This window comes from Rhinolophus ferrumequinum, chromosome 23, assembly GCF_004115265.2.
Source record: "Rhinolophus ferrumequinum isolate MPI-CBG mRhiFer1 chromosome 23, mRhiFer1_v1.p, whole genome shotgun sequence".
Classification (NCBI taxonomy): Eukaryota; Metazoa; Chordata; class Mammalia; order Chiroptera; family Rhinolophidae; genus Rhinolophus; species Rhinolophus ferrumequinum.
This window is the reverse complement of record NC_046306.1, coordinates 202,981-225,189: the sequence shown is the minus strand read 5'-3', so window position 1 is coordinate 225,189 and position 22,209 is coordinate 202,981. Positions and strand designations below refer to the sequence as shown.

Genomic DNA, 22,209 nt, shown 5'->3' with positions numbered 1-22,209 from the left:
ACAAACTCAGCCGCATTCAACCCCTGGAAAAAAAATCAATAAACATTTATTTGATACAGTCATTTTTAATACATACAGTTGATGGCCCGCCCCCGCGCCACTCGGGGCCTGGAGGCAGGTACGAGGACAGGGGACAGATGGTCACAAAGCGGGCAGGGCCCGAGCTCACCGTCAAAACATCTTGCAAATAAACACTTTGTAGATAGAATATATATGTATATATATGGTTACAAGTGATAGCTGGAACCTCTCTTTCAAAATGCACTTATGTACGGAAAACTGGCATTAAAATAACCAAACCAAGAAACCCAAAGCACAGGACGTGTGGCTACCAGGCCCGAGGTGCTGGCCGAACTCCTTGCACCCCAGGGCTCCAGGGCAAGCCACCTGGGGCCGCAGAGCTAGTACACATGGGTTCAACCCTGCCCTCCGTGAGTCAGGGCGCACCCGCTGTTTCCCTTCTGAACCACAGGAACGGGAGGTGCTGCGGCTGGGAGGGCCACTGGTCACAGCAGGAGGCACCCTCATCTGCCTTTACACAAGCAAATAAAGTGCATCCTATTTCTGTGTGAAGTGACAGCCCCCAGGGGGCCCTTTCCCGTTCTCAGGGCAGGTGGGTGGGCTGGGCCAGAGGTAGATCTTCAGGAAGGGACTGGCACTGTGCCCTAGGATTAGGTCTAGGGCAGAGTGCACGCCCACCACACCCTGGGAGTCTGCCACTCTGGTCCCTCCCACTGAAGGTGTCTGTCAAGCCAGGCCGTTACCTGGCTGTGTTCACACCCGAGTGGGAGGTGGGCAGACCCCGCTGAGCCATCCAGGGCTCTGTCCCCTTCGGAGGGCTCTGCAAACCAGCTTGCCACCGCCACTCCAGCCACAGCGCAGGAAGCAGGGAGGGAAGAATGGGGAGAGAGGGGTCCGACCCAATAGCCACTTTTGGCAGCAGCCCCCACACCCACTTTAAAGACAAAGAAGGGGGTTAAAGTGCTAAACATCAAGTTATCCAGGACCCCACCTCTTCCCACACACCTAGGTGGGGTTCCCACACCAGGGACCACCTGTGGACTTTGGGAGGTGACCTGGAAACTCACCCCCCAGCAAAAACCAGCCCCCCGCTCCCCAAGGGCCAAGTACCTGAGAGGCTGGGGCGGGCGGCTGTCCCCAGCAGAGGTGTTGAGGTCCAACCTCCTCCAGCCATTGATGACGAGGACAGAGAAAGTGTGCCTGGGGCTGCCATCGGTGCCTGTCCCGCCCTCCCCTCCCCAGGCTGCCCCTGCAGTGGCTTCCTGCTCCACCTCCACTAGCTGTACACCACAGTGACACCCAGAACATAGGAAAGAAAGCCCTCCTGCCCCAAATCTCTGCCCATGCCACCCCACCTTGACCTTTGACACTGGATCACATCCATGTGCCCACGCCTCCCTCGTGATCAGATCAAGGTGTGTGTGAGTGGAGAGGAGTCCCCATCTCCATACCCCCTTCCCTAGCATATGAAGCCAGAGTTGCCCAGGATCAGAGCCTTCTGGCCAAAGGAAAAAGCCGGACACAAGTAGAGCTAGGACCTGGCCCCAAAGCCCCAGGGACCTGTCTCCCTACTGCAGGGCCAGGAGAGTGGAGCCCAGTTTGGAGCCTCTCCTCTCCAGGGCTGGATGAGGATGGCAGCTTGGGGGCAGCATGGTGCCCGGTCAGCACTGCCTCCCTGAGCAGGGGAGGGACCCCAGGGACCCTAGCCATCCACCATCGGCACCAGGAAACCCTTAGCACCAAAATGTCAGATTGTTGTTAAGTTTTTTGTATAAAAAACAGAATAAAAAAAAGGTTGTTACTTGTCACAGCAACAAGACTGGCATTCACTACACACCCAGGAGACACACACACACGGGCAAATATCAAAATTCACATCGTCCAGGATCGGCAAGGCCGAGCCCTCACCCACCCCACCCCCCAGGGGAAAACAGCCTCCATCCAAACCCAGCAGCTCTGAGCGACCTCCTCTGGCAACGCCACAGGTGGGCAGGACCCAGGAAGGAGGACACCTCCTCCAGGTGCCTGGGACTCTAGCCTGACCCCTGCCCAACCTGCAGACCTAGGCGTCCTCAGGGCCCCAAAGGGAGCCGAGGCAGAGCCCCAGAGCCCCCATCAACCCACTGTGACCTCGGCCAGGGCCCTCCCTGGCCTTCGGCTCTCATATCAAAAGATCACACAACCAGAAGGAAGAGACAGGTAAAAAAAGGGGGGAGGGGGCTCCCATGGGAGCTTGGCCACAGGCCAACCCAGTACAGCAGAAGGCTGCCTCCTGCAGTGGTCACTCCTCAGAGCCCCACATGCCACTGGGACCCAGGTCGACTCCAGAGCCCAGACTGGCCCATCCCTAACCCGTCAGGTTGCCCCAACCCAGGCCAGTGGTGTCAGCAGAACATGTGCCACTTGACCCCAACCGCAGGGTTGGCAGCCGTGCTCATGGGCCTGGAACCCCTATTCCTGCAGCCCTGCAAGTGGGAAAAGCAGAACTCCTCCCTCACCCCAAGCAGGGAGCCCAACTGGGGATGGCAAAGAGCCCCGTGAGTGGGGCCGTCTCCCCCTACCATGATGGACACAGGCCCGGGGGGCAAGGGCCCAAACACAGCAGGGGTCGCACAGGTGGGGGGTGCTGGAGAGGTAGAGAACAGAAGCAGGAGAACCAGAGGCAGGGAGATGGGGGAGGGCTGTCAGGTCAGCACGGCAGAGGTCAGACTCAGGGTCTGTCCTGGGAGGTAGCTGGGGGTGCTGGGGTTCCAGTGTCGGAGAGAGGCGCGAGACTGCTCAGGGACCCTCATCAGGCCAGAACCAGGGGCCCCTGAGCCTCAGGCCTGAGGAAGCAGAAAGGGCACGCAGCTCGCATGGCCAACGGGCATCTGGCTGCTCTGCACCGCCCATGCGCCAAGGCCCAGGCGCAGACCGCCTCCTGCCGTCCAGGGCCCGACTCTGCCAGGCCCGTGAATGTGCCTCTAGGCTATTGCACTTCTGTTGCTGCCACTGGCCCTCCACAGAGAGCCCCAGCCCAGGTGTGCCCTGCAGCAGCCTGCACAAGAGAAGGGCCACCTTCAGAGAGGAGAGAGGGGCAGGCTGCCCCCGCTGGACAGATGAATAGGCGAGGGTGGGGGATGGAGAACTGGAGGGCAGGACTCCCGGAGCTAGCTACCCCCACTCTGGACAGCGGGGGACTTGGTGGCCAGCGTGGGGACTGGGCCCCACCCACCTGCCAGCCACCATGCTCACTTCTCAGGCACCTTGCCGGCTCCCACCTTCCGGCCAGCAGAGCCCCGGGCCCCCTTGTCTCTGCCTCCTGGGAGCCAATCGTCCTGGCTGGGGGGCATCTTGGGTGCAGGCTCCTCTGGGGGCCGCTCCTTGGGCTTGCGGCCCCGCTTCTTCCCACCAGCCAGCCTCTTCTCCTCCTTCTTGGGCGCCAATGAGTCCTGGGTCCTGTGTTTGGGAGGTGGGTCTGCTGAAGTACGGAACCAGTTCTGAGAACAGAAAAGTAGCGATGGAGACCCTGAGGCAGGAGGCTGCTCAGTAGTGGGCCAGGCCCGCCACGGGGCCAAGGTGGCTGGCGGCAGGGCACCCACCCGAAGAGGGACACCAAGCTTGTGGGCCCTCCCAGAGAAGCCAGGAACCACTCTAAAGAGAAACTGCCAGATCTGTCAATGTCGGCCACTCGGCTCAATGACCACTCCGCCCCGACCTGATGCCTCCATGGGTGAACACCCCGCCCTGGAACCTTCCGAGCCCCGCCCCGCCCACCTCTGCGTGGGCCTTGAGGATGTGGTACTTGACGCCGCTCTCGGAGCTGAACTCCTTTGCACACAGCAGGCAGCAGTACTTCCCCACCAGATGGTCCCCCTGCAAGACACAGGCGTTCAGTCCCCAGAGGTGGGACCCCAGACCGACCCTGTGGGGACCAGAAGCACCCAGCCCCAGCCAGGACCCCCACCTGTGCCGTGACAGGATAGGCAGCCACAGCTTATCTGGATGGGTGTCCAATGGGTGGGCTTCAGGGACCCATGAGAGTGGGAAGAGGCAGGCACCCAGGGGAAAAGGATCGCCCCCTTTGCAGAGGGCCCCTCACCCCAAGGCCAGGTCAGCATGTCCACCTGTACCCACGCTGATGAGCCCCCGTGGGCAGGACAACTCGAGACTGACCAACTCGTGGCTAAGGCTAGGGGATGGCAACGTGTACTGGGCTGGGTTGGCTATCGGGCACAGGGGTAGGATCTCATGCCCAATGTGCGGGGGTCCCTGGGAACTGACCTTGCTGCAGCTGGCAAGATGGGCTTTGAGGCCGGACACGCTGGAGTAGATGGCTTCGCAGCACTGGGGGCAGGAGACAGTCAGGGGGGAGGACCTCCAGCGGTGCCCCCAGACAACTGCACAGCCCGTGGCCCAGCCCGGGGACTCTGGGCAAGCGCAGGGGCCTGACCCCAGGCGCCTTGGGGTATGGGCAGGCTGGGCCGCTAGGGCTGAGGCTGAGGCCTTTTCTGCCAACAGGGTTCTGTCTGAGGACCCTCCAGGGGCTCAGGGCTCACAGGTAGGCTGGTCACTGGGAAGGCTCCCACCCAGGGCCACACCTGGGCTCTCTGGCCCTAAGTCCCAGTGCCCCCACGCCCGCCCCACCAGCCCGCCCCAGCTCACGTCATTGGGGCAGTTGACGTGACCTCTCTCCTTGACTTCATTCTTCCACGCCTCCAGCATCTGGGGGTTGAGCGTGGGGAGGCCTGGCCGAGTGTAGTTGAGCTGTAAAAACAGGCAGGCACCAGGGTGACCGCGGGCGACTGGGCTGGAGCTGAGCCTGGACTTCCCCCAGCTGCTCTAAAGAGGCCCCGGACTGTGCCTCCCCGCACAGACACGTGACCCTGGGGAGGTGGGCTGGTGGGCCAGGTCACGGGCCCCACGCTGAGCTCCATCCTCTGAGACTCACCCGTGCAGTCTCAGGTACCAGGTCATCCTTCATCTGCCGCTTGGTCCAATCTCGGGCCAGCTCATCCTCTGCAATCTCCTGCAGGTGGAACACAGCCACCTGGGCCGAGGTGCGGCGGACGCGGCCACTGGGGGTCCGCTCCACACCCAGCAGGTCCTCAGCCTCCGCGGACTTGTCCTCGGGCTCCTCGGGGGGCTGTGGGGTGAGGAGGTCTGGGTGAGCGGCAGGAGCCACACGGCGAGTGAGTGTGTGGGGGACACAAGAAGCGGGGCGCCGAGGCTCACCCCCCCACACACATGGACACCAGTGCTTGGTGCCTGGGACAGCAGGCCTGGCCGCTCACCGGGGCCGTGTGCTCGGAGCGCACATGGTAGTCGTGGCCGGCCTTGGAGCGGTAGGTCTTGCCGCAGTGGATGCAGGGGAAGGAGGGGCTGTCCACCTCACAGGGCGGCCTCCCGCAGCGTCGCCGGTGGTACTGGTAACCCATGAGGCTGGAGAAGGCGGCCCCACAGCCCTGGGAGTCAGGGGCCTGTAAGTAGCCAGCAGGGGCGGTGCCGGGCCGCCCCCCGTACCCACCCCCACGCTGCCCACTGACCTCCTGGGGGCAGCGCAGCCTCCCCATCTGCTTGAGCACCTTGCGCAGCCTCTCCCGCTCCTCCTGCTCGCTGCCCTCGGAGGCCCCGGAGGCACAGGGCTGGGGGCAGGCCCAGCCTCAGTGCCCCCGCCACCAAGGGCCCCTGCCCCTGCCCATGTCCAAGGTCAGGCCTGGGGCCACTAGGCTCTGCCACAGTGTGGCGTGAAAGGTCAGCGGTTGGGGCTGGGCAGGTGGGGTGGGGTGGCATAGAGTGGGCGGCCAGGGGTCAGGGGTCAATGGTCAGAGCTGGGCGGCAGCTGGGCCCAGTGGCGTACCTTGGCGCTGTGCTCAGCCATGGTGTGGTAGTTGAGGCCGGCTTTGGACTTGAACTGCTTCCGGCAGTGCTGGCACTTGAGTGCATCCTGCAGCTGCAGACATGGCCCTGCCCATGAGAAGCTGGACCTGGGCACCGCCCCTCCTGGCACTCCCGGGCAGCCTTACCTTCTGGCAAACCTCCATATGCTTCTTGAGGCCCACGAGGGTCTTTCGGGCGACCACCCTGCAGGTGGGGCAGACGGCCTGTCCCCGTTCATGGATGGCCCTCTGCCACTGCTCCTCAGGGCCACCTGGGGGACAGGGCCAGGGCCTCAGGGGCTGGTGGGGGCTCCCGGCACCCTGGACGCCAAGTGCAGGACCCAGGGTCCATGGCCAACCCCCCATCCGTGTGCTACAGGGCGTGCCCCACAGTTGAGACCTGGCCTGGGCCCCAGCACACAGCAGCCCCCACCTGGGACCGGGTGGGCCACAGGGGCCGGGACCTCCTTGATGACGGTGCTGGCAGGGGCCGGCACCTTCTTCCGGACGTCCTCGGCGCTTGGGCCCTCCTGCTTCTTGGTGCGGTAGCCGCGGGATTTGTCTTCAGCCTTGGCCAGGCCTGTGAGCAAACGTGAGGAGGTGCAGGTGTGGGCCCAGGGCACAGGCACCCTGCACCAGCCCAACCCCACAGGCGCCCGGCTGGCAGGGGCCTCACCTTTGAGTCCAAAGGTTCCTGAAATAGATGGCTGTTCCCCTGTAAACTTCTTGGGTGTTTTCTGTTTCCTTCCTGACTCGGGGGAGAGAAAATGGGGACCGAGATTCTGGTCAAATAACCATCAGGAGGCTGGCCGCTGCCCACCCCCCCAGCCATCTGCCCCCCCCCCCCGCTCTCCTCTTACTGTGCTTTGTACGCTCCGCTCCCTCCGCAGGTGGGGACACAGGGCCTGTTGCCCTCAGCGCCTCCTTGCCCCCCAAAGGCCTGTTGCCCAGAGAAAGGGGGCCACTGCTGGAGCCTGCGCTCAGCTGGAAGGCCGAGCTCTGGCCCATGGTGGACGGCCCATACTCCCCGTTCTCTGGCCTCGCCTGCTTGGGTGGGATGGGGCAGGTGTCCAGGCTGTCTGCAGCCCTGCAGGGAGCAGGGAGGTGAGGGGCAGGAAGGCGCACTCGGAGCCCTGTGACCCCAGGCTGCAGCTGGGGAGCACCCGAACCCCGAGCCGGGAAGGAGCCCCCGTACCTTTTCTTACCACTGCCCCTCCCCGCGGCTCGAGGAGTTTTGTTCTCAGACTTGGTCAGCAGCACCATTTTGCAGGACGGTGTGTGTCTGCTGATGGCTATGGGTCTGCTGACGGTCACCAGCTTGCTGACCACAATGGGCCTGCTGACCGGCACTGACTTGGTGACCGGCACAGGTTTGGTAACTGTCACAAGTTTTGTCATCGGCACCGGTTTGTTTGCAGTCACCGGTTTGGTGACTGGCACCAGCTTGCTGACTGTCACTGGCTTGGTGGTCGGCACAGACTTGGTGACCGGTATGGGTTTGGTGACCGGCACGGGCCTGCTGACCGACACTGGCTTGGTGACCGGCACCGGCCTGCTGACCGTCACTGGCTTGCTGATGCCAATGGGTTTGCTGACACCCACGGGTTTGCCAATAGTGACAGGTTTGCTCACTCCGATGGGCTTGCTGACTCCAACGGGCCGGCTGATGGTGACTGGCCGGCTGACCGGCCCAGGCTTCGGGGCGGGCAGGGGCCGATCCATGTGGTTCCAAATCTGATGCTTCTCCAGCTGGGTCTTGGAGGTGAAGGCGGCCTCACAGAAGGGGCATGGAAAGGTCAGCCTTTCTGAGATAGCACCCTGGGAGGAGAGGGCAGGCATGGGGTGGGTCGCCCGGGCCGCTGCCCGGACACACCCCAGCAGCTAGGCAGCACAGGCTCAGGCCTCGTGTTCCCCGACCCACAGCCCCTTACCCCTCGGCACCGCTGGTAATGGTACTTGAGCCCGTAGATGCTGGGAAACTCCAGCCAGCACCCCGAGTTTGGACACTTCACCCTTGAGTGCGCCTTGAACTCGTCTTTCCACTGGTTCATCAGGGAGAGCTGGGCGTGGGAAAGGCCGGGCTGCTGACCCCTCAGCCGCGCAAGCCTCTGCCAACCCGAGCCCCGGACTCAGCACCCTGCTCAGGCCTGTGGGGCAGACGGGCTACAGGAGCCCTGGGACCTCGGGAATGCACCCCAAGCAGCAAGGGAGCACTAGACCTGTTCTAGAGGCCTCACGGACGTGGTCAGCTAGGCCCAGGCCACACACGAAGGCCTGAAGCACAGACTGGCCTGCTGACATGGGCCGAGGGCATGCTGCTGGACGTGTGGAAGGCAAGTAGAGGCAGGGCAGTGGCCTCAACAGGCCGACCCCACCTGTGCCCACCCTGCCCTCAGGCAGCTCACGGGAATGTCACGGAGGGCCTGGTTCTCAGCTTTCGGACGCCCCTTTTTCTTTCCTTCCGTCCTGTCGCTGGCTGGACTTTCCGGGTCAAAGCAGAGTGGGGCCTGGCTGGGCACTATCTGCCCACCCCGGGCCACCGACAGCCCTGCAGGACACGACACAGAAGGCTGGTCAGACCTGGAGTGAGCCTTGCTACCCCCACCACAAAGGCACGAGGGCAAAAGGCCGCAGGACAAGAATCCAGGCCCCTGCCCTGGGAAGGCTCTCAGGAGCCCAGGTGGCCCACCTGGCACCCAGGAGCGGGACATCTGGGGAGGTGGCCCACACCCAGCACTAGCTGACCGTGACAGCTTAGAGTTGACCTTGGCCTGAGCCCTCTTACCCAGCTTCGGTGGGTCGTGCCGCACAGGAAGTCGGACCTCATTCCGGCTGCCCTCTTTCCCAGTCCCACTCTTGCTGGACCCCGGGAGCCGGCGGCCGCCTCCCACACCGAAGGGATCGGTCATCGCTGCAGAGCAAGTGGACAGACCTGTGAGGCCCCCCAGGGCCCACTCGGGACTTGAAATGGCTGCCCTTGTACCCCACTCCCAGACAGGCCTGCTCTCTGGCCACGGGCAGGAGGGACTTGTCTGCTGTGCTCTTGGTCACAGGGAAGTCAGGTGACAGGGGGCTTCTGGTTTAGAAGGGCCAGATGACCCTGGAGACACCATCAGCTTGGAAGGATCCAACCCTGTCCTGAGACCCTCACCAGGTCCGATGAGCTCCCTCCCTCCCTAGACACAGAGTCCCAGATGTGCCGTGAATCACACACCTCACACCTGGAGCTGGGCTGGGGGCCCCAGGAGAGGGGGAGTGCTCGGGCGGAAGGATCCCTCCTGGGGGCCAGTTACGACACCAGTATGGCTGTGGGCCGGGCACCTCGGGACAGCTTCCTGCACAGACGCAAGGCAATGCCACACTACCGAGGCGGGTGGCCCTGGATCCTCCTCCCCAGGACATACATGGAAGATAGCCAATGTGGGTGCTAAGGGCTCCTGCCCACTCCCCAAAGGCATGCACCCCCGGGCGGGGGGCAGACCAAGCACTGTGGACTGTGTGGCACCTGGGTCTGGTCCTCATGGCAGTGCAGCCATCCTACCTGACTTTTCTTGGCCTGTACCAGCCAGGGCCCCTCCGCCCAGATGGAGGCCTCGTGCTGGGCCTCTCGGCCGCCCTCCACCTGACTGGCCTCCGTACCTCCAACTCCCAGAACCTCTCTGTTCCCCACCGACAGGCCCACCAGCACCACTCCTGAGACCACTGTCCACTGGCCACCAGCCACAGGGAACATCCACTACCTGAGGCTGGACCTCCATGGACCGGAGAGCTGGAGGGACTCTGTTGGGTCCTCCCACAGGGACACGGAAGCCACAGAGAGTGGGGGTTGGGGGTGCAGATTGTGTGGGCAGGTGACCCCGCTCCTGGAAGTTTCTAACTAACTTAGATCAGAGGATGGAAAGGGGCTGCTCTCCCTAAGAGGGTACAGAAACTATCTGGGCAGCAGGAGGTCAGAGGTCAAGACCGTCACTGCCCATTGCCCTGCTGGGCCCATAGCCTGGGCCTGGAGGGAGGTATGTCTGGGTCTAGATAGGTCTGTACTAACTTCTGTGGACGTCCTCACATTGCAACTTCCAAAGGAGATGAGCCACCGTCAGTCAGTCACCCCAGACCCATGATGACCCCAGCAGCCTGGGGTGCGAGTACCTGCTGGGACCCCACTTTCCAGTCTTTCTCCAGCTTCGGTGGAGATTTCAGAGTTGGGGGGCCTGGGGCCAGGGCTGGCTTAGGAAGCAGAGACCCTCCTTCCATCCAGGGCCTATGAGTCTGGCACCAGGAGAAAGGGCTTCCGCCCTCCTGGAGGGCCCAGCAGAGACGAAGAAGTGGGACCCTCACGGAGGTAGGGGGCGCCGCGCGCTGACCGCAGGCGACGCTGGCAGCAGGACCACCGCCAAGGCCGCAGGGCCCTGGACCCGGGCTCAGGCCCGGGAGCGCAGAGGAAGCCAGCCAGACGATGCACACCTGGAGGCTGGCCTCACCACCCACCTGTCACCTGCGGCCGGGGTGCGGGCCGGGCCTGGCCCCGGAAGGGCCGATCGCGGGCGCCTGGGGAAGGGGGGGCGAAGGCAGTGAACCAAAATGGCGACTTTTTCTGGAGAAGGAGGAGGCAGGAACCCGGCGCCCGCGCCGGGCGCGGGGCGCGGCGCAGGGGGTCCAGACGCGGCGGGGGACGGCGGGCGGGGGCTCCCGCGCGGTGCCCCCGACCTGCGTACGGGGTCAGGGTCGGGGGCGCGGCCAGCGCAGGGGCTGCTCCGGGGTCGAAGCCGGGGTCGCGGCCGGGCGCTTACCTGCGGCGCCCAGCGGGACGGCGGCGGGGCGGGGGCCGGGGCCCGGCCGGGGCCGGACAGGGGCGCGGGGCGCAGGGTCCGGGCGGCGCAGGCTGCGCGCCGCGCTGCGCACATGCGCGCTCCCGCCCCTCCCACCTTTGACAGTTTTACTGTGGGGGGGGAGGGGAGGGGGCGAACTCTCGCGGTATTCCTGCGGCCGCTCCGCTACGGGGAGGGACGGGTCGGGGGGAGGGGGCCCGTCGGGCTAGCTGGCTTTCTGTACCCTCGGGTCCATCACATGCATCCGCCAGGCCTCCAGTGCAGTGACCAGTTATGTGGCCCATAGGGCGGGAGGCCTTTTTCAGGCAGTTGGGTAAACTGAGGCACCATAGGGGCGCAGCGTACTGCCCCAAACCCAGCGCGCTCTGGTTGAAGTTGCCGGACTCCTCTACGCCCTGGCCCTGGGAAGGTGTGGCCATCGCCCTCCCAGACCCTGAACCCCTGACCCCTGGGGGTCTTCTGCCTGAAAAGCAGAGTCCGGCTTCTTTTCCAGCTACCCTTGTGACACCTCTGCCTGTGGCCATCCTCTGAGGCTCGCTGGCAGGCCTTTATTGGGGTTACCATCTTTGGAGCAGCCTGTCAGCTTTGGTGGTGGGGGGGGTGTTCCTAGACCGGTGGCTAGTGTGTGGCTCCTCTTTGCCCCAGAACCTGGTCTTCTGCAAGGACACTGGTATCAGGTCTGAGGTGATGGGTACCGACCCCACCAGGACTTGGGAGTGAATGAACCAGGAAGGGGTGGCAGTGGGGAAGCAGAGTTACAGGCTGCACCTCAGTCCCTGGGGCCCTTCCCACCGCTGTCCTTACACTGCACCCGCCTGCACTCCAACCCCTCTGGTCACATAGGAGCAGGCTCGGGTTGCACTGCTGGTGCGCAGGGCACAAAAGATGTGGCAAACTTGGGGTCTGCCTCTTCTCACAGGGACCCTTGGGATCCACTCTCGATGCCAGCACAAAGTGCTCACACAGAGGCAAGGTGGAGTCCCTTTGTGGAGGGGTCAGTCGGTCAGTCCTTCTCTTGGAAATCAGAGCCAGAGAGAGGTCTGTGTGACACCAGGAGGAAGAAGGAATGTCCCTCTGTTGTTGACTGGGCCCACCCTGGGGATAGGACACTCAGGATTTCAGGAGGGGTCAGTGTGTGTGCCCTGAGGTGCATCCAGTTTTGTCAGCATTCCCCATTTAAGTCTGCATGTCTGTGTGTGTGCCATGTCAATGTCGGTGGGTATGTGTCCGAGTGACCATGTAGGTCAGGTGGCATCCTGTTTGAACATCAGTGTCACGGTATGTCTGTATCCTGTACTGACAAGATGCCTGTCTGTATGTCAGTACCCAGGTGACTGGACATAGGGCGTGGGGGTGTGTCTGGTACTCACAGACGTGTCCCGGCTGCGGCATGTCTGGAGATCAGGGTATCATGCAATATCATGTGTTTGTATACAGGGTGTGCAATGCCCCAGGTGTTTTTGTATGTTAAGCGGTCATTGTGTGTCTGGGACGCTGTGTTGGGGTGTGTTGTTGTGGGTCTGGATACTGGTTTCATTGTCTCAGAGTGTTGGTATCTGTGTTCAGACTGCAGTGGTTGGTTTATGCCTCTGTTACTATCTGTGTGTCTGGCTGCTGCCTGGGTACATGTCAGGGCACATGCTATGTCCTGTATATTCCTATGTCAGGGCACTGCCCTGTGGGGGACTCCAATGGGAGTCCCCCAAAAGGCATCCGCATCAAATCCCTGGAACCTATGAATGACCTTATTTGGAAAAAGGGTCTTTACAGATGTGATTGAGTTAAGGACCTGGAAATGAGATCGTCCTGGATTATCCGGGTGGTGCCTAAATCCAGTGATAAGTGTCTTTATAAAAGGGAGATTTGGGAGGTCAGAGGTGATGTGACCACATGGTCCAGGTGCAGTGACGTGTCTGTGAACCCAGGAATTTCCAGGCAGCCACCAGAGTTGGGAGAGCAAAGGAAAGATCTCTCCCCTGAGCCCGGAGGAGCAGGCCCTGCTGCGTTTCAGACGTGGCCTGCAGAACTGTGAGAGAAGGAGTTTGTTGTGTTAGCCTCTCGGTTGTCATCATTTGTTATGGCAGACCCAGGAACCTATCACACCTGTGTGCCTCTGAGTGCAGTCCACCGGCCTGAGCCCAGTTCCAGCCTCTGCCTTCAGTTCCCCCACGCCTGGCATAAAGAGGCACCCTGCCAGGATGTGACATCACTGCCCCCTGGTGGTCAGGGCTGGAGGCAGCTGGGCTGGGAACCCCCTCATCCCAGACCCAGGGCGGTGCCCATCCTCACACTCCAGATGACTTCAGCTGGACACCACACTGGGGCACTTGAGAACCAGGTTTATTTCTGGTCTTTTTATCAGAATATAAAAAGTGAACACAAAACAAAGAAGACAGGACAGGAGCTTGGGGATGGGGGTTAGGGAAGCAAGACAAAGGAAGAAGGGGGGCAGAGATGGGAAGGGCCCTCTGGAAAGGGCGCCATTGTGATGGCACCAGGTGGACAGGGACACTCAGGGCAGCTAGACAGGACAAGGGGACTTCCCATGGGGGGACATACAGGATGGGAGGGGCACCAGGCCAATTGTCCAAATTCCACCCGTGACATGCACCAACCAACCTCCTCTCTGGCAGCCAGCACAGGGAACAGAGGGGGCGGGGTGCTCAGCCTTGTCTGCACCCCCCAACTGAGGTTTTCAGAGCCCCTCAGGGGAGTGGGAGGGCAGAGGAACAAGAGGGACGAGGCAGCAGGACAGCCCTCACTGTCCCCTCTGCTGGGCAGCACCAGCCCCAAACCTCAGCCCTTGGGGCCAGGAGAGAGTGGTTATTCAGGTGCCTACTGGGTCTCTGGTGGGGGGGGCCGGCATAGCCCTCAGGACAGTCTCTTTGTGATGTGGATTTCCCTGGGAATACCCGCCCATTCCTCTGCCTCCATAGTAGAGAGAGGGTAACTTACCTCTCTCCAGAGAGGTAAAGTTACCCTGAGAGGAGGGTAACGTTCCCAAACCTCAGGCTAGGACACTGCTGAGCCCAGTGCTGGGCGCCAGGTGTGGGGTCCCTATCGTGCCATGTTAGTTCTCGGGCGCTTGGGCAATCCCGGACCTGCCTCACCTCGGTTGCAGTGACTAGATGGGGGCATGGTGGCGGGGAGGATGCCTGGCCAGATGGACGCTGTTGGCCATCATCTGGGCAGTGGGTTCAGCCTGTTTGGCGGGGTCAGGGGCTGGGCACAGGGAGCCTTGGCAGTTTATCCCACCTCTGTGGGCACTTCTCTAGGAGCTGGAGGAGGGTGTTGAACTGGACAAGTGGGTAGACAGACAGATCTCTCACCCTGGGAGAGGGCAGGATGCCCCAAGGAAACGTGACTCAGCCAGCAATGGGGGACAGACGTCAACATGGGTGAAGGGAATATAAATAATCACTCCTTGGGAGTTTGGGGACCATCCAAACCCCACTCTGGCCCCAGGTGGCTGCCCCACATGCTGCCAGCAGCACCAGGGGTGGGCCTCGGTTCAGGTCCTGGGAGAAGGGGCCACACTCAAGCAGCCTCCACGCACCCGACCCTAGGCATAGCCCAGAGTGCACAACCACAGGTGGCTGGACGGGCAAATCTGGTCACACCAGTCCATTGGGCCCGGCTCGGCCCCTGGGGATGCCTGCAGGGTCCAAGAGGGGCAGCATGGCCAGCTCTGCCTCGTCCTTGCCATGGGCTCCGGTCACAGTGCTGGGGTCTGGGGTTCAGGCCTCAGGCAGCAGCTAGGACATGTTTCCGAAGGAAGCTATGGGTGGATGGGGTGAGGAGTGGGGGTCTCTGGCATCGTCCCCTCTGCCATGGGCTCAGGATGGCCCTTACTGGGGTCCCACACCAGAGTCCCGCCACCCACCCTACACTCAGGCCTCCAGCCCCGCCCCCCTCCCCGGCCTCTACGGCACTCCTGGCTCCTCCCACTGACCTTGGCTGAGCAGCTGCAGGCTCCGCCCCTCTTCGCGCACCTGCAGGCGCAGCACCTGCTGCAGTACCTCCTGCCGCTGCGCCTCCTGCGCCAGCCCCATGCGCTGCAGCTTCTCTGCGTTCAGCCGCAACAGCGCCCGGCCTGGGGGCAGGGAGAGGGGCGGGGCCGAAGTCAACTTCCGGTGGGCAATCGGAGCCAAGGCGGGGGGGGGGGGGGGGAGGAGGGGGCCGGGACTCAGAAACAGAGAGGGAGACTGAGGAAATGTGGGGAGGGACACGGAGACACATAGATGCAGAAAGACGGGGTGGGGGGGCGGGAGGGGGATGGGGGGAAGGGGAGGAAGAAAGAGAGGAAATGGGCAGGGAGACAGACACACAGATGCGGAGAGAAAGGCAGGGAGAGGCAGAGGAAAGCCAGATGAAGACACAGAGAGGCTGGGAAACACAGTGGCAGGTTCCGCAGAGACAAAGACCGGAGGAGAGGCTGACTCAGGAGGAAACAGGAGAGGGTAGGAAGAGGAGAAAGGACAGGCTCGCCTGGGATCCCCGTGCCCCCAGCCCCATAGCCCCCAGCCCCACAGCACCGGTGATGGCGTGCTGGGAGAAGGCCTCCACGTAGACGAGGTAGTTGTGGGGACAGTGCTTCTTGAGCCACTTGCAGACGTCCTGCTGACTCCACAGGACCACAGGCCTCGTCAGGCCACCCAGTGAGGGACTCGTGTGGTACAGGCCACAGTGGTCAGAGTACAGCCAGCCCTGTGAGGGAGAGGGGTAGCAGATAGAATGAGGTGGTGGGGATGGCCGGGGCTGAGATGGGTACGGTGGCTGGGTACCTGGGGGGTCTCTGTGCCAGGCTGCTGCAGGAGCTTGACTGGCCGGCCACCTGCTGCCCTCTGACTGCGTGAGTCATGCCATGTGAGGCTGGTGCCTGGTGTCCTAGGCAGGTGGCAGGGGATGCTCTCGGTGGACACCGTGTGCTCCAGGAGGGTCCGGCAGAAGCTGAAGTGGGCAGTGGCTGCAGAGGAGGGGTGCCTGGTCAGAGTGGTCAGGGGCCCAGCCAGAGGCTCCCCTCGTCACTCAGCCCATCTCCCCTCCACTGAAGAAGGAGCCACTTTCCCAAAGGCAGAAGGAAGCATCGAGAGCTGTCTTGAGGGCCCCACCCAGCCCAAAGCTGAAGAACTGGAACACCTGTACCCTCCAAGTCCACAGTACATGTTCTGGGGAGCCAAATGGATTCTTAGAGAGAGCGGACGCCCACCGGGAAGCCTAAGACTTACAGCCAGGGGTAGGGCTCTTCTGGGACAGCCCTCACCTCATGCTTGCCTTGGGCTGGCACATGCCACACCTAACGAGGGTGCACACACAGGCCCTTCCTACGAGGAAACATTGGACCGGTGTCCTGGGAGGCCCGTGAGGACCGGTGTCCTGGGAGGTATGGTGAGGAGACCCCCTGGGTGCACTGCGGGCCCATCGCCACGGATTGTGCCATCTCTGCAGACATCCCTGCCACGTGAGGTTTGGCCCTGCCCAGCTGTGCTCACTGGTTGTGACTCATGGACAAGAAGCCTAAACTCTGGGCAAGCCAGGACCTGGGATTCCTGCTCCCCCACCTCCCACAGGGTCGCCAACCCAGGGTGACTGCTGTGCATGGTGGGTCTGCAGCCGCCATGGGCCGCTCAGCACAGGCCCATAGGCTGCAGCCATGTGCTCAGGGACCCCTAGTGACACCTGGAGCTCTCTTCCCGTACCAACTTCATTACACTCGTCAACACTTTGGTTTTATCATCATTTCTGGGCTGGCTGCTGACCTGAGTGGGGGAGGAGCAGTCGCCTGTTCACTGCCCCTCCCAAGACCTTGCACAGGTCCTGGTGCAAAGGAGGTGCCCAGAAGTGTTGTGATGAATGAACGGATGGACGAAGGTTCTGTGTGATGTGCATCTTTACAGCATCCAGGTCCTCACTCAGCAGGGAGACCTTCCTTCCCACGGACACAGCCCCCCACCCCTCGGGCAGGATTTGGCCCTGTGCCTAGGTCTCAGTAATGGGGGAAACCCACATCTTGCTCCCCTCCTTCCACCCCATTCCTGCAACTTTCCACTACCAAATAACCACAGGTGCCTGTAAATTTGAGGTCTAGGGTCAGACTGAGAGTGTGGACGATGCCTCGAGGTGGCTTCTAGTACCGTGGGAAAAGAATTAAAGCCGAGACCTTTCAGGGGACAGGCCCTGGGTCGCATCGCCTTGCCTCGCCTCGCCAGGGCCCGGCCTGGGTAAACCAGTCGGACACCTCCGTGGGCGTCTCACCTGTCCCGGGTCAACGGGACCCGCCCATTTCCTGCCCGCGCTGGGGGGAGGGATCTCTGTGGGTACATCCGTCCTTCCCTCCCTCCCTCCCAGCCCCAACGTCATAATTCCCGTAGAAAATGGGGTGGGGGCGCACGATCCCGGCTGTGGCCCCAGCCCCTTCTTCGCTCCAACGCAAAGGCTGGGAGGGTTTTCTCCGCGCGCGGAAAAAAAAGGTGACCGCACGGTAGTGCGGGCCTGGGGACAGAAGCCCCGGCCGGTGACCTCCCCCAAGCCAAGGGTGCGCTGATCCCCAAGGCCTAAGGCCGCCCCACCTCGCCCCCAGCGCAGCACAAAGACACAAGAGACCCCAGATCCGTCAGGACGCGCCCCCCTCTCTGTCCACTGCCGCCGCTCAAGTCCGCCAGGTCCCGCCCCCGTCCCTCTCGGTTCCCAAGCCCCCAGCCCACGATATCCCTGCGCCCGGATTCAGCCCGGCTCACCGTCCACATCCCGGCGCTCCCCGAAGCCGGCGCGCACAGCCCCGGCGCGGCCTCGCGGGGGGCTCAGCTTGGTCCTCAGCTCCGTGAACATGGGGCCCGCGGGGCCCGGGCCCGTGCACACGCCCCTCGCCGGGCGCAGGGCGGCCCGAGTGGCCGGCGGGGAACGCGCGCCACCGCCCCGCCCCAGCCGGCCCCGCGCCGGAGCCGGTCCCCGCGCCCGGCGAGTCTGCGCGGCGAGGCACCTGCCGCTGAGCCCTGAGAGCTGGGCGCGCTCCGGGAGCTCCGAGGTGTGTCGGCGGCGCGCGGGTCTGCGTATGCAGAGTGTCTGCCAGGGCAAGGGGCGTCCCTGCGCACCTGGGCATGGCTCCAAGGACGAGTGACTGGGCACCTTTAGGGGTCCAGGCGTCTGCAGGGCCCTCTGAAGCAGGGAAGTAAGGACACATTCCGCGTGTGTGTGTGTGTGTGTGTGTGTGTGTGTGGTGGAGGGCCTCCTACCCATCCTGGGACCTTCTGCCCCCTGGGGCCCAGGTCAAGGATTAGACCCATCCCTTCAAACCACTTCCCTCCATTTTTCTACCTTAGTTTTCTCCTTTAATTCACATTCTCCAGACCTCTCCAGAGGTCTCTCCCTCAAATGGGCACTTGCTTCCCCAGAGAAGTCAGTTTGACTCTCTCTTATCTCATCACACTGAACTCTAGGAGGACAGCCAGCGTCTCTCCCTTTCCTTCTGTAGCCCCAGAATCGGATTCAGTGCCCAAGATGTGGCTCTGAAAGGGGCTTGGCTGGGGACAGGGAGGAGCAACCCCAAGGAGGCTGCAGCAGGCAGGAGGGATGTGTTTGCTGCAGGACGCCAGTGAGAAGAGCTAGGGTGGGCTGGGGCTGTCTGGGCCAGCACAAGGCCAGACTTGGGACCTGAGTTTTGCCTGCTCTGCCAGGAGCCTGAGTGCTCTCCCAGGTATGTGTGGGGGCCAGAGGATGTCCCATAGCGGAGTGTGCTAAGGTGCACGTGGCCACCCAGAAATGTATGCAGAGTACAGTCAGGCATGCCCATGACACCCACAAGTAGAGATTGGCATGGAATTCACCCAAATTCTGTGATCGCCCACGCCCATATACTGACTCTCCCGACATATACCCGCCGCATTTATTTATTTCCATTAATTAGCTCAACAGGTGGGCTCTTGCCCTCACTTGAACCTTCAGGGTATTATGGGACTGTGAGTGGGGACCTGTGCTGGAATTGGAGCTCAGGAATCCGAGTCCTGAGAGCCAAGGCAGCAAGCAGTCTGTACACAGGAGCACACACAAACAGGTGTGCTCACAGTCGTGACACATACACTCCGCACAAGCTCTACACAACTGGATAGCTGTGCAGCACCCCTCAGATGTGTTATGGCCTGCCCCGGGGCCAGGGCGACTCTGAAGGGCAGGGTGGGTAGCTAGGGCTCAATCCTAGGGCTCCCTGGCAGCTGGGCTGGCTCAGAGAGGGAGGGGACCCACGGGTCCTACTGGTACAGGCAGGTCTCCTTGGAATGCATCGAGAACACGCAGTAAGCAAGGGTGCCCAGGCTCAGTTTCCAGGTCCCTGGAGGTTTGTCCAGAAAGGCGTCGCCCCTGGACCTCCGGCGGGGCTGTCCGCCGGCCCTCCTCGCCACAAGGGGGCGCTCTCGCTCACGCACCTGCCGCATCTCCGTCCCTCAGCCGCGGCCGGAAGTCGCCCAGCCGCGTTTCCGGAACTTCCGCCCGTGGAATCCGAGGCGGCCGGAGCTTCGTGCCGACCTGGCGCTCTGCTTCCGGGGCGCGGGTGACGCGGGGCGCGCGACCTCTTCCTGCAGTGAAACCTCGGACGTCTGTGGTGTTTTGCCTCCCGCCGCGGTCTCCGTCCTTTCCCTTCCCGGCCCTTGTCGTCACCTGCGCCATGAACAAGAAGAAGAAGCCGTTCCTGGGCATGCCCGCGCCGCTCGGCTACGTGCCGGGGCTGGGCCGAGGGTGAGCCCCGGGGCGCGCGGCGCGGCCCTGGGCCCCGGGGCCCGGGTCCCGGCGGGCGCGCCCTTGGGGAAGGGGCACAGGGCCGGTCTGTCCTAACCCCCCACGGCGACGGGGAGACGAGAAGGGACAAAGGCGGGTTGCTTGCTTTAAGCTTTGTAGGAAGAATCGTTCTTGGGGTTAGGACAGACCCGAGCGAGTCCCGCCAGTTACCTAGGAGCGGGGTGACTGCGTTTAGCTACGCCTTGGCTCTGAGCCCCTTTTGGTGTCTAAGATGGGTGACAACACCGTTTCGCAGATCTGCCGTGAGCAGCAGCTCAGTTCCTGACGTGTCTACCGTGGGAACGCGGCGGCTCCTCTCCGCGGGCCCGGCAGACGCGCACCCACCCCCAGCCCCGCCTTACGCAGTTCCCGGGAACCCCGGCGCGATTCCTCTGTGGCCGCTCATCGCGCCACATTCTTTCCCTGTAGAGTCGTTGGTCACATACTGTTTGTTCAAACTCTCAGCTCCCGGGAGCAGGGATGGCATCTTTGAGGCTTGTGACAGAGTCCTCCCTGCCTGTCACACAGACTGCGACCGTAAATTGTTGAGTAAATGAGCAGTCATTTTCATCCTGTTTGGTTAGTCATCTGATTAGGAAGACTACTGGGTTTCTCTTGTCGAGGATGGTACCGTATGTTAGAATCTGTGGAGGACACAGAAGTGTCAGATAGTGGCACCATCTTCAGGGGACCTGCACTCTGCTAGGCGAGGTGAGGTATATGCATAAGTAAGTACATAAAGAGGAACAGATTTAGGATTGGGGTTCCAGTGATCAGGGAATGCTCGATGCAGTGCTAGCATTTAAGCTAAGTTTAGAAGGCAAGATGCATTTAGGGATGTAGACATGTAGCAGGTTATAGGAGAAACCGATGTTTTGTGTGTCGCGCAGTTAGGAAAAAAGATGAGGCATGGAGGGAGATGAGGGGATAGCAGGGAGTCCATGGGGCTGGGATGTGCAGGGAGCAGAGCTCCTGTGGGCATTGCAGAGGTGGTCCCTCAGGCCTGCGCTCCAGCAGAGGGAGACTCGGTACAGGGAGGCCAGCTTGGTTCCGAGGCCTGGGACCAGGGATTTGGAGGAAGACAGTACAGCTCCGTGGCAGGTGGGAGGGAGAGGGAGGCAAGCCAGGTGTCTGCCTAGGTGCCCTGGGCAGCACTGCCGTCGTCTGTGGAGACAGCCCCAAGCAGCTGCAGGGCAGGCACAGAAGAGGAGCTCTGACTGGGTCAGGTTGGGTGTGAGGGCCTGCTTGGATGGGGAAGCTGTTGGAAATGGGAAACTGGGACTTTGGGGGAGGGCTGATGCCCTGACAAGTCTCAAGGAGAATATGGGGACAAGATGGCCTTAGTGATCCCTTGGGGGGGGCAGGAGGTTTCCTGTTTGAAGAGAGCAGACTGGGAGTGTTTGAGAGCATGGCCACGCGTATCTCACTCCACCAGGACCTTTGGAGATTTCCCAGAGGTGTTAAGTGACAGCAGTGGAGGGAAGAACACAGGAACAGGGTCACCCAGATCAAGGAGTATCTTGGGGTCTCTTGCAGCGCCACTGGCTTCACCACCCGGTCAGACATTGGGCCCGCCCGGGATGCCAATGATCCCGTGGATGACCGCCATGCACCTCCAGGCAAGAGGACCGTAGGGGACCAGATGAAGAAAAGCCAGGCTGCAGACGACGACGACGAGGATCTGAACGACACCAACTATGACGAGGTGACCTGTGCTGGGCTCCCCGGCCAGCCTGCAGAAGGCCGGCCAGCTTCTTAACACGGTGGCATCTGTGATGAGTGGCTTGGCCTGGCTGGCCCATTTCCTGTTTCAGCTCAGGAAATGTCTCCCTGAGACACCTTCAGGGTGTCTCCCTAGCAGAGTGTGAGAGGGGAGTAGGAAGAGTACAAAGAAACGTACACTTTTGTTTTCTCTTCAGAAGACGTTTACTGAGAACCACTGCATTGGCATTTTATCCTGGCCAATGAAAATTTAAATGGAATTGGTGATAATGTTTGCTTTCCTTTGCTTTAGTGCTTACTCTCTTAGTTAATTGGTGTTTGGTCAATTGAAGTTTTCTTCAGATATGTTCTAACAGATGGCATTTTTCTCAGAGGAAAAGATTTGAATACTTTACTTCTGAAATAATTTTAAATTTACAGGGAATTTGCAAAAATAACATGGAGAATTTCTGCATACCCTTCACAAGTTTCTCCCCATCTTACATGGCCTTAATACAATTACTGAAACAGGAAATTAACACAGCACTCTTAATTAGTCTAGTGTATTGTTTGAACCCCACTGGTTTTTCCATCTGTAGCCTCCGTCAGGCCCCAGGCCTACCACCGGCTTCCATTGTGCATGTAGTTGTGTTTCCTTGGGCTCCTCCAGTCGGGATAGTTCCTCCTGACACTTTTGAAGAGTACTGGTCAGTTATTTTGTTACTCCTCGGTTTGGGTTTATCTGATTGAAAAATATTGTTTAGCAAGCATTTTGCAACTGGTAGTGTTCTCTGTTTCTCCTGGTGGGGATTAAGTTGGAAGAGAAGCTGATCCTCCAAATATGTTGTTTGGTTCTTAGTTTAACGGCTATGCTGGGAGCCTCTTCTCAAGTGGGCCCTACGAAAAAGACGACGAGGAAGCAGATGCTATTTATGCAGCTCTGGACAAAAGGATGGATGAAAGAAGAAAAGAAAGAAGGTAAAACTAGTTACTGCCCTTCACTATCTCTGTCCGACTCTGAACAAAAGTGTTGTTTG

At 61.4% G+C, this 22,209-nt stretch overlaps 3 protein-coding genes across 7 annotated transcripts in view; 1 reads left to right on the top strand and 2 right to left on the bottom strand.

Moving 5' to 3' along the window:
• Nucleotides 1-24: 24 nt before the first annotated feature.
• On the bottom strand, nucleotides 25-10,781 carry ZNF512B (zinc finger protein 512B). 5 transcript variants are annotated; one of them, XR_004421826.1, is made up of 19 exons: nucleotides 10,667-10,723; nucleotides 8,665-8,790; nucleotides 8,285-8,427; nucleotides 7,811-7,939; nucleotides 7,075-7,697; nucleotides 6,740-6,966; nucleotides 6,556-6,627; nucleotides 6,313-6,459; nucleotides 6,027-6,151; nucleotides 5,861-5,953; nucleotides 5,547-5,645; nucleotides 5,295-5,465; nucleotides 4,952-5,146; nucleotides 4,666-4,767; nucleotides 4,285-4,347; nucleotides 3,778-3,876; nucleotides 3,256-3,500; nucleotides 765-3,058; nucleotides 25-532 (listed from the first exon to the last, which is right to left on the bottom strand). XR_004421826.1 is itself a non-coding variant. In XM_033095078.1 (18 exons), exons 2-18 carry the CDS (start codon nucleotides 8,786-8,788, stop codon nucleotides 2,800-2,802), a joined length of 2,916 nt encoding a protein of 971 aa, XP_032950969.1. In that variant the 5' UTR covers nucleotides 8,789-8,790; nucleotides 10,667-10,723; the 3' UTR covers nucleotides 25-2,799. The 5 variants fall into 5 exon arrangements, 4 of the variants coding, with proteins under 4 accessions (XP_032950969.1, XP_032950970.1, XP_032950971.1 ...); XM_033095078.1 differs by having other exon boundaries at nucleotides 25-3,058; XM_033095079.1 differs by lacking the exon at nucleotides 10,667-10,723 and adding an exon at nucleotides 9,094-9,214 and having other exon boundaries at nucleotides 25-3,058.
• A 2,249-nt stretch (nucleotides 10,782-13,030) lies between these two features.
• Nucleotides 13,031-18,314, bottom strand: SAMD10 (sterile alpha motif domain containing 10). Its single transcript, XM_033094600.1, has 5 exons — nucleotides 17,443-18,314; nucleotides 15,490-15,671; nucleotides 15,241-15,412; nucleotides 14,658-14,798; nucleotides 13,031-14,483 (listed from the first exon to the last, which is right to left on the bottom strand). Exons 1-5 carry the CDS (start codon nucleotides 17,939-17,941, stop codon nucleotides 14,461-14,463), a joined length of 1,017 nt encoding a protein of 338 aa, XP_032950491.1. The 5' UTR covers nucleotides 17,942-18,314; the 3' UTR covers nucleotides 13,031-14,460.
• Nucleotides 18,315-19,170: 856 nt separating this feature from the next.
• PRPF6 (pre-mRNA processing factor 6) overlaps nucleotides 19,171-22,209 on the top strand; it is a 36,590-nt gene continuing 33,551 nt past the window's right edge. The window contains exons 1-3 of the mRNA XM_033094599.1: nucleotides 19,171-19,432; nucleotides 21,008-21,176; nucleotides 22,032-22,150. Of these exons, the coding sequence (XP_032950490.1) occupies nucleotides 19,362-19,432; nucleotides 21,008-21,176; nucleotides 22,032-22,150 (359 nt within the window). The 5' untranslated portion in view covers nucleotides 19,171-19,361. The remainder of the gene's footprint in view (nucleotides 19,433-21,007; nucleotides 21,177-22,031; nucleotides 22,151-22,209) is intronic.

Coding starts and splice junctions, on each gene's coding strand:
- SAMD10 (XM_033094600.1), bottom strand. CDS start 17,941: ATGGGTAGGAGGCCCTCCACCACACACACACACACACACACACACACA. Junction 15,672..17,442: donor GGAGCGCCGGGATGTGGACG/GTGAGCCGGGCT, acceptor CCTCCTCTGCAG/CCACTGCCCACTTCAGCTTC. Junction 14,799..15,240: donor CTCCCAGCACGCCATCACCG/GTGCTGTGGGGC, acceptor CCCTGCCCCCAG/GCCGGGCGCTGTTGCGGCTG.
- ZNF512B (XM_033095078.1), bottom strand. CDS start 8,788: ATGACCGATCCCTTCGGTGTGGGAGGCGGCCGCCGGCTCCCGGGGTCC. Junction 4,768..4,951: donor TGGTACCTGAGACTGCACGG/GTGAGTCTCAGA, acceptor CTGTTTTTACAG/CTCAACTACACTCGGCCAGG. Junction 3,059..3,255: donor GCCGGCAAGGTGCCTGAGAA/GTGAGCATGGTG, acceptor TCTCTTGTGCAG/GCTGCTGCAGGGCACACCTG.